A 14,409-nucleotide genomic window follows, 5' to 3' on the forward strand; every position below is an offset into this window, starting at 1 on the left:
CCCAAGCTTTAGATTTTTTTTAAGCAGACTGAAGCAGGTAGTGTCCCCATGTATTTTGCTCCATCCATTCTCTATTCAACTTTGACAAGAAGCCCAAGTTCTGAAAAGCATCCCCTGGAGCATGTTGCTGCCACCATATTTCACTGTAGGGACAAGGTTAATTTACAACTTGCTTTAGGTTTGCACCGCTCCATTCTTAGCCGCTGTACCCTTTAACTCCTTCAGAGTGACTGTTGGCCTCACTGTGGCTTCCCTCACCACTTTCTTTGTTTTAGCACTTAGTTTTGAGGGACGTCTTGTTTAGGTAGTGCTTGGGTGATGTGATACAGCTTCCACTTACTATTGATCAAATGGTGCTTACTGGGATATCGAACCTCTTCGATATAAATTTATACCCTATTCCTAAATTTTGAAAATTCGATAAGCTTTTCTTTAACTTCCTTCGAATGCTCTTTGGTCTTCAGTTTCACTCGTGTCCTTCAGACTGACAGCTTCTTCAATGATGGTTCAACAGAGATGGCTTTTGTCCAGAAAATGGGAGCTGTTTTTAATATTTCACACATGAAAGCCAATTAGAAGTCAGCGTGTCCTTGTTAAGACAATATCTTTCACCAAGAGCTTTCAGAACCTGGTGGCTGAATACTTTGGCAAGCAGCAGGTTTCGTTTGTTTTTTTTTTGAAATACCTGCTGACCAATAATTATTTTGACTTTGAAAACTTGCTGTAAGAGAGCATGTGTTTGCAATATTGGCCAAAAGAGTTTATCATTAGTTCATCAGCAAAATCTGATAAATTCCAGGGGGTTGAATACTTTTCAGCCCCACAGTATGCTACAGTGGTGCTTGAAAGTTTGTGAACCCTTTAGAATTTTCTATATTTCTACATAAATATGACCTAAAACATCAGATTTTCACACAAGTCCTAAAAGTAGATAAAGAGAACCCAGTTAAACAAATGAGACAAAAATATTATACTTGGTCATTTATTTATTGAGGAAAATGAGCCAATATTACATATCTGTGTGGGTGCAATCAGTTAATTATTGAAATTAAGTGCTCAATCTCATTAAATCAGTCTCATTAAATTTTGAAGGTCAATAATTAAAATGAATCAATCCCACTGAATCGTTTACTTTGACTCATTTGAAGTGAATCATTCAGTGAATCGTTCATTGAATCATTTAGTGAATCGCTTAGTGAATCATTTAGTGAATCGTTCAATGAATCATTTAGTGAATCATACCATTAATCCTGGTGCTTAATAATAAATTACCAAACAACTAAATTATGGTATATTTCCAAATTATTACAATCACTTGCCATATTACATAACATATGCACCTTTTTGAATTCTTTGAGAAGATTGGGGACTTCATATATCGTTCACACAAATAAACACAGTTTGTTTAATAAATGAATTTATTATAACAAAGATAAAAATAATAAATCAATATATACAAGCAGTATATAAAAGGCCCTATGGCCTAGCTAAAGTGTGTTTGTTAGGCCTGGTGAGGCCTACTGAGCACGTGTTGCTAAAGACAAAGGGAAGCTATCTAAAGTGTATCAGGCCTGTTCAGGCCTGTTGAGCACGTGTTTTCTCAGTAACAAAAAGATTCCACACTCATAACATTACCAAACTCACTGAAACCTTGATAAGGCCAAAATGTATGATAAGGAAATTAAAGTGTTAGTCAGAGGGGAGCATGCGCAGCCTATCTATTAAACAATTGAGAGAACCTAGAACCAAAATAAATCAACACGCTGCATGTCTAACAGTGTAACAGATAAACCTGGGTTTAAATTTACACTATTCCAATAAAAGCAAATTCCTAAGACTATCTTAATTATGCACAAATGCCAAAATCTTACTTAATCCTGCCTTTAGCAAGATATGAAGAACTATTCGCCGGTGTAGTTTCGGGCCTCGCCGTGGGAGCACGTGAGCCGCTCGTGATGGAGGCGTAGAAGACTTTCGGGTCCAGCGGAGCACTTGGGTGGTTCCCGTGGAAAGCAGAGGATTCTTGGTCCGAACCTCAGCGTTCGTGAGGAAAAGTCTCTGATCAGAATAAGATGCACAGCGCTTTTGAGTTAAAAAGGATTCAATCGCTTCTTAACTTTTAACTGCCTGGGCTGCAGTCGTGACATCACTTCTAATACAAGTAAACCGGTTGTAACTCAGGTTGAGTTTAAAGATCGCGCGACTCTAGAGTTTACCTTTGCCAAGGGTAAGAAAGAAAATCGCGCTGAGTGATGGATCTTGCAAGAAGGAAGATGTCTTCGGGTTGGAGAGCATCTCTTGTGCGTCTAGCTCCCTTGAAAACCGGACGCGAGAAACAAAGATGGAAGCGTTGTCCCATTGTTTTATGTGCGCATGGCGGACTGACGTAGATGATCCTGCCCACGTGTGACATAGGTCACACGGAAGTTGCCTGGGAATTGTAGTTCTGACACAAGATGGCGGCATGATACCTACATCTGTGAGTGGCAAAAGTATGTGAACCTTTGCTTTCAGTATCTGGTGTGACCCCTTTGTGCAGCAATAACTGCAACTAAACATTTCTGGTAACTGTTGATCAGTCCTGCACACCGACTTGGAGGAATTTTAGCCCATTCCTCCATACAGAACAGCTTCAACTCTGGGATGTTGGTGGGTTTCCTCATATGAACTGCTCACTTCAGGTCCTTCCACAACATTTTGACTGGATTAAGGTCAGGACTTTGACTTGGCCATTCCAAAACATTAACTTTATTCTTCTTTAACCATTCTTTGGTAGAACGACTTGTGTGCTTAGGTTCGTCTTGCTGCATGACTCGCCTTCTCTTGAGATTCAGTTCATGGACAGATGTCCTGATGTTTTCCTTTAGAATTCGCTGGTATAATTCAGAATTCATTGTTCCATCAATGATGGCAAGCCGTCCTGGCCCTGATGCAGCAAAACAGGCCCAAACCATGATACTACCACCACCATGTTTGACAGATGGGATAAGGTTCTTATGCTGGAATGCAGTGTTTTCCTTTCTCCAAACATAACGCTTCTCAATTAAACCAAAAAGTTCTATTTTGGTCTCATCCGTCCACAAAGCATTTTTCCAATAGCCTTCTGGCTTGTCCACGTGATCTTTAGCAAACTGCAGACGAGCAGCAATGTTCTTTTTGGAGAGCAGTGGCTTTCTCCTTGCAACCCTGCCATGCACACCATTGTTGTTCAGTGCTCTCCTGATGATGAACTCATGAACATTAACATTAGCCAATGTGAGAGAGGCCTTCAGTTGCTTAGAAGTTACCCTGGGGTCCTTTGTGACCTCGCCAACTATTACACGCCTTGCTCTTGGAGTGATCTTTGTTGGTCGACCACTCCTGGGGAGGGTAACAATGGTCTTGAATTTCCTCCATTTGTACACAGTCTGTCTGACTGTGGATTGGTGGAGTCCAAACTCTTTAGAGATGGTTTTGTAACCTTTTCCAGCCTGATGAGCATCAACAACGCTTTTTCTGAGGTCCTCAGAAATCTCCTTTGTTTGTACCATGATACACTTCCACAAACATGTGTTGTGAAGCTCAGACTTTGATAGATCCCTGTTCTTTAAATAAAACAGGGTGCCCACTCACACCTGATTGTCATCCCACTGACTGAAAACACCTGACTCTAATTTCACCTTCAAATTAACTGCTAATCCTAGAGGTTCACATACTTTTGCCACTCACAGATATGTAATATTGGATCATTTTCCTCAATAAATAAATGACCAAGTATAATATTTTTGTCTCATTTGTTTAACTGGGTTCTCTTTATCTACTTTTAGGACTTGTGTGAAAATCTGATGATGTTTTAGGTCATATTTATGCAGAAATATAGAAAATTCTAAAGGGTTCACAGACTTTCAAGCACCACTGTACATAGTATCTGTTCTATTTCTAACTCTTAATAGGCCTCAGATCTCATAACACTTTTTGTGTAGGATGAGAAACACCACCACATATAAAACACTCCAAAAGGCACGGACAGTGGTACAGTACAGTCTTCCCCTGCTGAAGTGTTTTTATTTTTCTTTCAGGATATGTCTTCTTTATAAAGCGCATTCACATTATTGACATGAGGAAAACAGAACTCCTGTCTTTATAGTCACTTGCTTTTTAAGAAACTCTGTTGGTTCAGTTACTTATTTAATTAATTAATATTCTCCAAACACCAAGAATGTAGTGGTTAACACTGTCGCCTCACAGCAAGAAGGTCCGGGTTCGAGCCCCGTGGCCGGCGAGGGCCTTTCTGTGTGGAGTTTGCATGTTCTCCCCATGTCTGCGTGGGTTTCCTCTGGGTGCTCCGGTTTCCCCCCAGTCCAAAGACATGCAGGTTAGGTTAACTGGTGACTCTAAATTGACCGTAGGTGTGAATGTGAGTGTGAATGGTTGTCTGTGTCTATGTGTCAGCCCTGTGATGACCTGGCGACTTGTCCAGGGTGTACCCCGCCTTTCGCCCATAGTCAGCTGGGATAGGCTCCAGCTTGCCTGTGACCCTGTAGGACAGGATAAATGGCTACCGATAATGGATGGATGGATGGACAAACACCAGGAAGATTTTTGTCTGGACTCACCTCTTTACCCATGCAAACCTAAGAAACGACCCCAAATACTCATCTCATCTCATTATCTCTAGCCGCTTTATCCTGTTCTACAGGGTCGCAGGCAAGCTGGAGCCTATCCCAGCTGACTATGGGCAAAAGGCGGGGTACACCCTGGACAAGTTGCCAGGTCATCACAGGGCTGACACATAGACACAGACAACCATTCACACTCACATTCACACCTACGGTCAATTTAGAGTCACCAGTTAACCTAACCTGCATGTCTTTGGACTGTGGGGGAAACCGGAGCACCTGGAGGAAACCCACGCGGACACGGGGAGAACATGCAAACTCCACACAGAAAGGCCCTCGCCGGCCACGGGGCTCGAACCCGGACCTTCTTGCTGTGAGGCGACAGCGCTAACCACTACACCACCGTGCCGCCACCCCAAATACTGTGTGCAGTAATATTTTCCCAGTGTTGCACTTAATTACCACTGGTAAGAACTAACCATTAAGCAAAGTTTGATTCAGGTCAGGTCAGTTCAGGGCCCCGAATGACTCGCCTTGCCAATGCCCCTGAGAGACGGTCTCCATGGGAACCCTTGTCTGCCTCTGTTCCCCTGACAACGGGTCATCCTGCCCAATTTCCCCTTAAACGTATTTTCTTTGCATTCCTCTCCTTGTACAAAGTTACCCAGCCTGTTACCATGACAACCACCAACCATACAAGAGACAAGAGATTGCTCACCTGTTCAGAGTTGGGTCGTGTCCCGAGGCAGAACAAGGGGAGCCTGCCATATTATGTATTCCCCTTAGAAAAGGGTGGGGGTTGAGTATTTTGTCGGCCGAGAAAGGATATTCTCTTGATTGCGTCCTATTTTTCAATTCAAGAAGAAACGGACCTTGGGAAGGATTTTATTCAGTTTATGGTTGATGCTTTTATGCTCTTTGATGTTTTAATATGTCAGAATTAGAGCTCCTGGGTCTCCGTCTACAGTCAGAATAATTTTTTTCTCTCTTAAAATGAAGAAAAAAAAAGTACCTAAGGGCTTGTACGTGGGTCAGTGGTCTGTTCCTGGAAGAATGAGTTGCAACAGGAAGAAACAGATTCAAACAAACACTTTCGACAGTCGAGGATCTTGCAGTTGAGTGGAAAAAAAAAAACTGTGTGGTGTGTGAGCACTTATGTCCAATCTAACAACTTCAACTTGTGAACTCTCATAGTAACAGAGCAAATGGACGTGTTTTGTGTCTCAGTGGTAGCGGCCTGGCCGGGCTGAGGCTGGAGGAAATGGAAAGGATGCTGAAGGAGGCTCAACAGGAAAAAGCCAGACTGGTGGAGAGTCGTGTGAGTCCCATTAAACTTTAATTGTCTGTGAAATGTAATCTCTCTTATGAATTTCAAAACAGATCGTCAACTCCCTTTGCTTCTGCAACAGTGAAAATTCTTTTCGCACCTACAAAGAGACCCTGACATGAAAGATGGGCTCTTAACAAGTTCACCTAGCGTAATGCACATATTGACATGTCTCCTGTGAAATTATTTTTTCATACGTCCCTTGTAACCTCTCACTGTGGGCTTCTGCAAATGTATTATTTCCTTCAGTCTGTTTCATCTTTTCACTAATAGTTCAATGCCCTCTTCTTTCTGTTTCTCTGTCTTCCTCTTGGTGTCTCTCTCTCTCTCTCTCTCTCTCTCTCTCTCTCAGGAGAGGGAGGCGCAGGCACGAAGGCAGCTGCTGGAGGAGGAGAGGAAGAGGCGAGAGGAGGTGGAGAAGAGGCTGCAAGAAGAGACTGCACATCGGCAGAGATTAGTAGAAGAGGAGGTCAAGATGAGAGAAAAGCAAAGCTCTCAGGTCAGCGCAGGTTTACGAATAAGGCAAACATGAGAAAATACCAGCTGCTTGCAGATCGATGGTACTCTCGGAGTGCAGTCTGTCAATGAATCCTTTCAGACAGAACGCGTACCTTTAGTGTCTTGAGGTTAAGAAAATACTTAAAGAGGCAGGTTTTCACATTGAGCTCAGAGCCAACACAGCGGTGGCCATATCAGGCAAATGTCAATTTAGAGGTTTTAAAGGGCCATGGGGCTTAACAGAGAGTACAGTTCTGAGCTGAAACAAGATGCCTCTAGTTCTGTGGTGAGTGTTCAAACCAAACATGTGTGAAAAGTGATTATGGGGTCATTCTGTGAGTACTAACTGGGGAAACGCGAAGGTCAGACTGCAGTGGGAAGACTTGATGCACATGAGAAGACAGACAGATGGTGAGAGGAAACAGGATTGAGTGATAAAAAAAAAAGACCAGAGGGAAAAAAGTAAAAGGCACATAGCTAAAGCAAGGGATTAGACATGGAATCACAACGCCTTCGACTGCGTATACCTTAGAGATGTAACATGAAGCCATCCATACAATGAGAAACACGATTCCATAAGTTATGAGTGTTTTTGTTTAAAAATGAATTCTATTAAAACACTTTTTAGAGGTTTTAAAACGTGTCTATATTTTACAGATTAAAGGTCTTAAGTGCTATAGTCTTTTAATTCGCATTTAAATCGTCTTAGATCAGGGGTCACCAAACTTTTTTCTCTGGGGACCACATTGTCGTTCCTGACTGTGATGGGGGGCCGGGGTCGGGTCAGCTATATAACATAGAATTGTATGACCCAGACAAATATGACCACCAGCAGGCCTCATTGTGTAGTAGAGATTACTAGCCTGGCACGGCCATCCCCACTACTATATCTACACTACTATATCAACACTTGATTCCTGGCACATATTTGTTTATCTTTACTAGTGGTTTGCAAAAGTAGTAATCGAGTCTTCACACTTTGTTTTAATTTGAAATACCACAGATATTCCATTTATTTATTTTCTAATAAAAATAACATCAAAGCTGTCAAGGTGAGAAACATCTGCCTAGTTGAGATGAATGACACTGGCAAAGGTGAGTGGAAAATTATAAACTGTAGGTAGGCCTGTTGATATTATTAATAATATTAATAATAATTGTGTGCAGCACTTAATAAAGGTCAAATAAATAGGCCTATAAAATAAATATATTTAAAAAAAACAGTGAAATTATAATAATATGAGCAATAGATCACAGCAGTTGTGCTGTGTCCTGCATGTCATTGCTCTCATCCATGGCCAAAGCAAAAAACTCGAATTCTGACGCTTTCTCATTCGGCTGGTCATACACGTTGTCCCCCAAATCTTCGGTTCGCCTGGTCATAGTAGGTGCGGAGAGACTCACCGCGTTGAGCGCATCCTGCTTGTCGGGACACACCTCCTCGGCCACAGCAAGCATGCATACTTTAACAAAGTCCCCATGAGTAAACGGCTTTCCATGGGTAGCTAGTAGGTGAGCTACCTTATAGCTAGCTCAGATAGCAGCCTGGTTGATCTGGGTTTGGTGAAGGAATACATTCTGCTGTGCAGCCAGTCCGCATTTCATCCTCCGAATCCTGTCTTCTCTTGTTTGCCCTCGCAAACTAGCATACTCTTTGTGGCGGGTTTCGTAGTGATGACGCAGAATATATTCTTTGAAAACCGACACACTTTCTTTACATACAAGACAAACTGCACGGTCCTTACACTGAACGAAAACATAATCAGTGGTCCACTGTTCTTTAAAAACTCTGCACTCTCTGTCAGCTTTTCGCTGACCGCTAGCCATTTTGCTGTCCTGAACACTGACAGTTCTCTGCGCGTGCGCTGCCGGTCACTGCTTGATCGCTAGCATATGACGAAAATTCGGAAAATATGAATAGTTCATTTTATAATTAAATGTCAATTTTAATTGATAAAATCAATAAAATACAAGATGCAGACATGTTATTATTTGCCAAAAAGCAATTTAAAAAAATAGGCCATGACCACTTTTGGGGATTGCCTTATAGGGCCGGTTCAAGTGGTGGGGGGCAAAAGGGCTGGGGGGCCGGTCAAAGGGGGGTGGCGGGCCGGAGTCGGCCCCCGGGCCGTAGTTTGATGACCCCTGTCTTAGATTTTAAGCTTTTAAGGCTAAATTTTTTTAATTTGCTGTCTTTTTTTTTTTTATCATGCAGCTGAATCTGTTTTGCAGACATTATACACACACACACACACACACACACACACACACACACACACACACACACACACACACACACACATCCACTAGATAATGCCGGTTTACAGGCCAGAAAGAGGCAGAGAAAAAAAAAGCCATTATTTGGAGGAAATGTAAATTCAGCTTGGGGGTGGGACCTCACTTTGTAGACGCTCACTCCATGATTGTACACTCTCAAACTTTTACACACACTGAAAGAACTTGTATAGTGCGCTTCGGTTTACCTCCAGACACACTGTGAACATAACTGAAAAACTATATATATATATATATATATATATATATATATATATATATATATATATATATAGGGTGTTTAAAAAAACTTGATATCATTTCACAATCTAATAACTTTGCCAATTCTCATTCAATTGACCTCAAATTTTAACAGCATGTCTGGAAACAGGTCAAAGTTTTATGTTTGTTTTTGTTTTTTATCTTTTTAGGTATAGAAATGCCATTCACTGGAAAAGAAAATGCGCTTTGTGTGTTCGAGGACGCTCGAACACAGTCAAACAAGACTGTGCAGCGTGCATTTCTGAGCGAATTCTCTAAAAATGTACCAACTGCAGTGCAGATTTGGACACGGCACACAAAGTTCAAAGAGGAAGGCTGTCTGTGTCTCAGGCGGCACGCACGTTGAAAATTTGCGAAATCGTTCATGGAATCCACATCCCTTTGAATTTCTCATTCAGATTTTGAGGAATAAATCTTTTATATTGCTCAACATTAAGCCTGTTCAGTTTAATTTGCCTAGGCTGTGTAGTTTGTCGGATATTTACATCTGAAATATCAAATTTTTTGAAGCACCCTGTATATTAGTTATGCATACTTCTTTAATAAAAATTAAATACAATGCGATATAGCTCATATTCGCAACAACAACATTAAAAAGTCTCACACATCTACTCTAAATCTAAATTCTTCCCTGATTAGGCTCGTCCAATGACCCGCTACCTACCCATCCGAAAGGAAGAGTTCGACCTGCGCTCTCACGTGGAGTCGGCAGGTCACTGCATAGACACCTGTCCCTACGTCATCGTCTCGGAGAAAATGTGCAAAGGCCACCTGGTGAAGATGGGCGGCAAAATCAAATCATGGAAGAAGCGTTGGTTTGTCTTTGACCGTTTAAAGAGGACCTTCTCCTACTATGTCGGTATGTTTTAGTCACGGGGGATAAAATTCTGTTCTCCACCTTACCAGCGTAAAACAAAGGTTTCTTGCACTATGGGCAAAAGTAATGTTCACTTGTTTTTGGCCAGTCTTCTCACCATATACCTTTTTTTTTTTTTTTTCCACACTGGTATGTCTCTCACTTTTAATGTCTTTCCTACACACACACACACACACACACACACACACACACACACACACACACACACATGTAGCTCACGTGTGTAGCCTTTTCACCCTCTTACTCCCCATGTTAGTAGTAGTGATGATGATGATGATGAAATAATCTGCAACACTTTCTCCAGCCCTGTGTTTGAGAGCGATGGGGGGTGGAGTGGGGAGATTTACCCCCGCTTGTTCATGACTAACAACATGAGACTTGCAACTCTTCAAAAACAGAAAAATGCCCAAAACAAATTAGCCCAATTTACTAAGTTTATTTAGTTAAATGTAAGGACGAATAATTATAAAAATAAAGCACAATGATATGCAGACGTTTTAACGAAGACTGTTCTAAATGAACACAAGTGTAAAGAACCTTGCAGCACTTCATTCATTCGTTCCTAAGATTTTGTTCAATCACTTTTAGCTGTGGAGTTATTTACAATTACACTTTATAGTGTAGCATTAAGGCTCCATTAAAAGAGTGGTGGTGTTTTTTTTAAATACTGTATATAACTTTCTGTGAACAGCTACTGTACACGCTAGGTTCAGTCCCTTGGGTGATGCCGAATTTGACAGATTTGTCAGCAATGAATAAAACGGTTCCACCATAATTGCTCTGTTTAATTTGTTTTAGTTAAGGTACAAGTTTAATTTCTTAAATGTTGAAAGGAAAGCACATTGAGTTTAAAATATCAGTTGGAAATTTGGGTAGTAATAAATTTGATTTAAGTATCAACGTAGTATCTTAACAGATTAATTATTTACTGTAAATAAACGCAGAAAGGAGGCCATGCTTTATTCTTTTTGTGTGAAATGCACTCTTCTGCTTTCAGACAAGCATGAGACCAAGTTGAAAGGGGTGATCTACTTCCAGGCCATTGAGGAAGTTTATTACGACCACCTACGTAGTGCCACTAAGGTAAACGGAGTAACCCAGAGCTTCTTATTTTCCTACAGTATTTATTCTTTCTGCATAAGTGAACATGCTACAAAAAAAAAACAAAACACAAGAGCCATCAAACACAGCCCATCACTTTGTTCAAGTTTAAAAAGCCATCTTGCCACAAAGATAATTTCTAAAAGCGTTCACAAAGAGAGATCAAAGGCAACTTCATGTTCATTTCATCATGCTACTCTGCTTCATTTCTCCAGTTCTTCTGTCAGTTCTCCTCATCCTACACATGTTGTCTTTCCGCTCTGTCCCGACAGAGTCCGAACCCCTCCCTAACCTTCTGCGTGAAGACGCACGACCGGCTGTACTTCATGGTGGCCCCGTCCCCAGAGGCCATGCGAATATGGATGGATGTCATAGTAACAGGCGCTGAGGGTTACACACAGTTTATGACCTGAGGGAAGGCTGACAGAACACTCAACCGTGAGAGCGTAAGAGTGGGCAGAACTTGTCTAACAGGATGTTAGAGGACTGAACTTTCCACTGATGTATGAACTTCAGACGTGCTGCACCAACCCAAACCCGATTAATGGGTATCATCCAGATCAGAAAGATTTTACATGAATACTGTACATATTAACCCGGAAGAGGACAGGGTTCTGTTGTAGGTGCGCAGATAACAAGGTGCTCAAAAGAAACCAGTCACGAAGAGAGACTATTATACAAATAGATATTTTTAAATATTCTATTATTTGTGTGTGTACGTATGTTATATACATGTGTGTGTGTGTGTGTGTGAAATCTCATTACCACTTTACGACTATCCATGGCAACAGTTCCATACTATTATTTTGTTTTGCACACTTTTGGATTCATTAAAAAAGGGAAGACAAATTGTACTTTTTTATGCCAAATATTTAAAACCAATTATGCTTTCTAAGGCCTGCTTAAATGTTGACATGGATTTTTTTTTTTTATTTCACAGTGTTAATCGTACTCAAACTATAATAATATTTCTTATGAATTTCATGTACCAGGATGTTGCATCAGCTCCGTGTAATGCAAAATACTGTATCAGGTACAGATCCATACTAGTATAAAAAAAAAAAAATGCCATTAGGGGAAAAACGATGTTAATTTGCTACAAATATTAATGAGCATTTGGATTATGACTTGTTTATTCATCTGGATTATTCTGAGTGTTTGTAGCACTCCCAGTTTTGTTCTCTATGAAGTAAAAGACATTTGGATTTGAATTACCGGTATGTGCTAGCTGTTAGTGTTTTTAGAGTTTGTCCAAGTTTCAAATTTACATTATCTGTGTTTTTTTTTTTTTTAAATATACTGTTAACACAAATAATATACTTCATGTATTTTACTTTGACACAAAAATGTCTGGTGGGGACCATTTTTATTTGATCAAGGATTTGTCATTTATACCATGAGACTTACCAAAGGTTAACTTCCAAAGCCCAGGATTTCATTCTGTCAACACATGACATTCAGGTACAACGATGTGATCCGTGTGAGCGTTCTGGTTGTGATCGCGCAGCCGTATGTGCCTTGCAACATGTTCTTTCCTTTCAGGTTCTTTTTTTTTTAATGCAGTAGTGCTTTATTATTATTATTATTTTATAATGTTTTCTTATTTATTCAGATTAAAAGTATCCTGTCTTGCAAGTATGTCAAAATATAATATAAAATGCATATAATATGCTTTTATATTAGCTCAGAGTAACCTCATTAGCAATTATATTTATACATGTGCTCATCCAAGTTGAGCAAAAACAGTATACTAACAATTCGTGTGTGTGTGTGTGTGTGTGTGTGTGTGTGTGTGTGTGTGTGTATATAGGGTACAGTATCTACATGTCACATTTACACTCATGAACTGTAATGACAGAGGTGTGTACCAGGCCGAAATAAAATGTGTAACAAAGCGTATGAGTTGCATCATGGTGTTTATGTAGTCGAAATTAATAAATGTCATTTTTCAATGTAAAATTAATGCAAAGTAGTGGCGCACTAGGATTTCACAGTTCCAGGTTTAATAAGTCACAGATGAAGTGCTCTCGAACAAACAATGGTTTCTGCACCTGGCATAAAGTTAGCAAGCTTCCTGACAGACTTCTAAAGAAAACAAGATTTAAAATAAAAGAAAATACCACAAACCTTGAGACAATTCCAGTGATGGATACATTTGACTGTTAATGATGTAAAAGAAGCTGTAAAATACATTTACTTGGATAAACGTGAAAAAAGAACAGCTTGGATGCGACACGATTTTACAGGTTTATTCATGGCATAGTTATGGGAAATCAAATGTCAGAACAAAAGAAGAAGGAAAAAACCCCAACTCTAAATACAAATTCCATGACACCTTTTAGGTTGAACAGCACCTGAGACAAAACATCACCTTTTTATATTGAACCTTATTCTCCATCACTGAACTCGAGATGTGTTTATGAGTCTGTCCAGCAGAGAGCGCTGTTTCCTTGTTTCTCTGGTTTAGGCGAGGCGCACTTGTTTTCTTCACTGCTCTGTGCTCAATCATTAAAAACAAACAAACAGTTTAAAGTCCAAAATGCCCTCAGGGTTCCAACAGGGTCATCTGTGACCAGTCAGACTCTGAGCAATTAACCTACCACTGTTACAGTGTCACCTGGTTGTAAAGTTCATAGCCCACTATCAGACCTGCCCATCTTTAACCTACTAGAACAACCATCATGAATTTGTTACAACTGGAGAAGAAATGTCCACCTCACCTTTCCCCACTAAGGAGCTGATATACTGTGTCTTGGCATGAAGGAGCCATTCTAACCTTTATACGAGAAACGTTGCTTATCACAAATAACTTCACAAAAGAAACTCCAGTGGCCCATTTGAAGAACCCCACAAAAATCAGAGAAGGCTTAAAAACACTCTAAATAAATGTTTTTTTACTTCAATTAATTTACAGTGGTGCTTGAAAGTTTGTGAACCCTTTAGAATTTTCTATATTTCTGCATAAATATGACCTAAAACATCATCAGATTTTCACACAAGTCCTAAAAGTAGATAAAGAGAACCCAGTTAAACAAATGAGACAAAAATATTATACTTGGTCATTTATTTATTGAGGAAAATGATCCAATATTACATATCTGTGAGTGGCAAAAGTATGTGAACCTCTAGGATTAGCAGTTAATTTAAAAGTGAAATTAGAGTCAGGTGTTTTCAGTCAGTGGGATGACAATCAGGTGTGAGTGGGCACCCTGTTTTATTTAAAGAACAGGGATCTATCAAAGTCTGATCTTCACAACACGTTTGTGGACGTGTATCATGGCACGAACAAAGGAGATTCCTGAGGACCTCAGAAAAAGCGTTGTTGATGCTCATCAGGCTGGAAAAGGTTACGAAACCATCTCTAAAGAGTTTGGATTCCACCAATCCACAGTCAGACAGATTGTGTACAAATGGAGGAAATTCAAGACCATTGTTACCCTCTCCAGGAGTGG

At 40.3% G+C, this 14,409-nt stretch overlaps 1 protein-coding gene across 6 annotated transcripts in view; it reads left to right on the plus strand.

Moving 5' to 3' along the window:
• The window catches only part of phldb1a (pleckstrin homology-like domain, family B, member 1a), a 123,215-nt gene extending 110,363 nt beyond the window's left edge, over positions 1-12,852 (plus strand). For 5 of the 6 annotated variants that reach the window (XM_060913190.1, XM_060913189.1, XM_060913192.1 and 2 more), the window contains 5 exons: positions 5,826-5,916; positions 6,278-6,424; positions 9,619-9,838; positions 10,854-10,939; positions 11,230-12,852. In XM_060913190.1, coding sequence (XP_060769173.1) covers positions 5,826-5,916; positions 6,278-6,424; positions 9,619-9,838; positions 10,854-10,939; positions 11,230-11,370 — 685 coding nt within the window. In that variant the 3' untranslated portion in view covers positions 11,371-12,852. The remainder of the gene's footprint in view (positions 1-5,825; positions 5,917-6,277; positions 6,425-9,618; positions 9,839-10,853; positions 10,940-11,229) is intronic. The other variant, XR_009651906.1, reaches the window with a different exon arrangement.
• The last annotated feature ends 1,557 nt before the right edge of the window (positions 12,853-14,409 follow it).

This window comes from Neoarius graeffei, chromosome 28, assembly GCF_027579695.1.
Source record: "Neoarius graeffei isolate fNeoGra1 chromosome 28, fNeoGra1.pri, whole genome shotgun sequence".
NCBI classification, from domain to species: domain Eukaryota; kingdom Metazoa; phylum Chordata; class Actinopteri; order Siluriformes; family Ariidae; genus Neoarius; species Neoarius graeffei.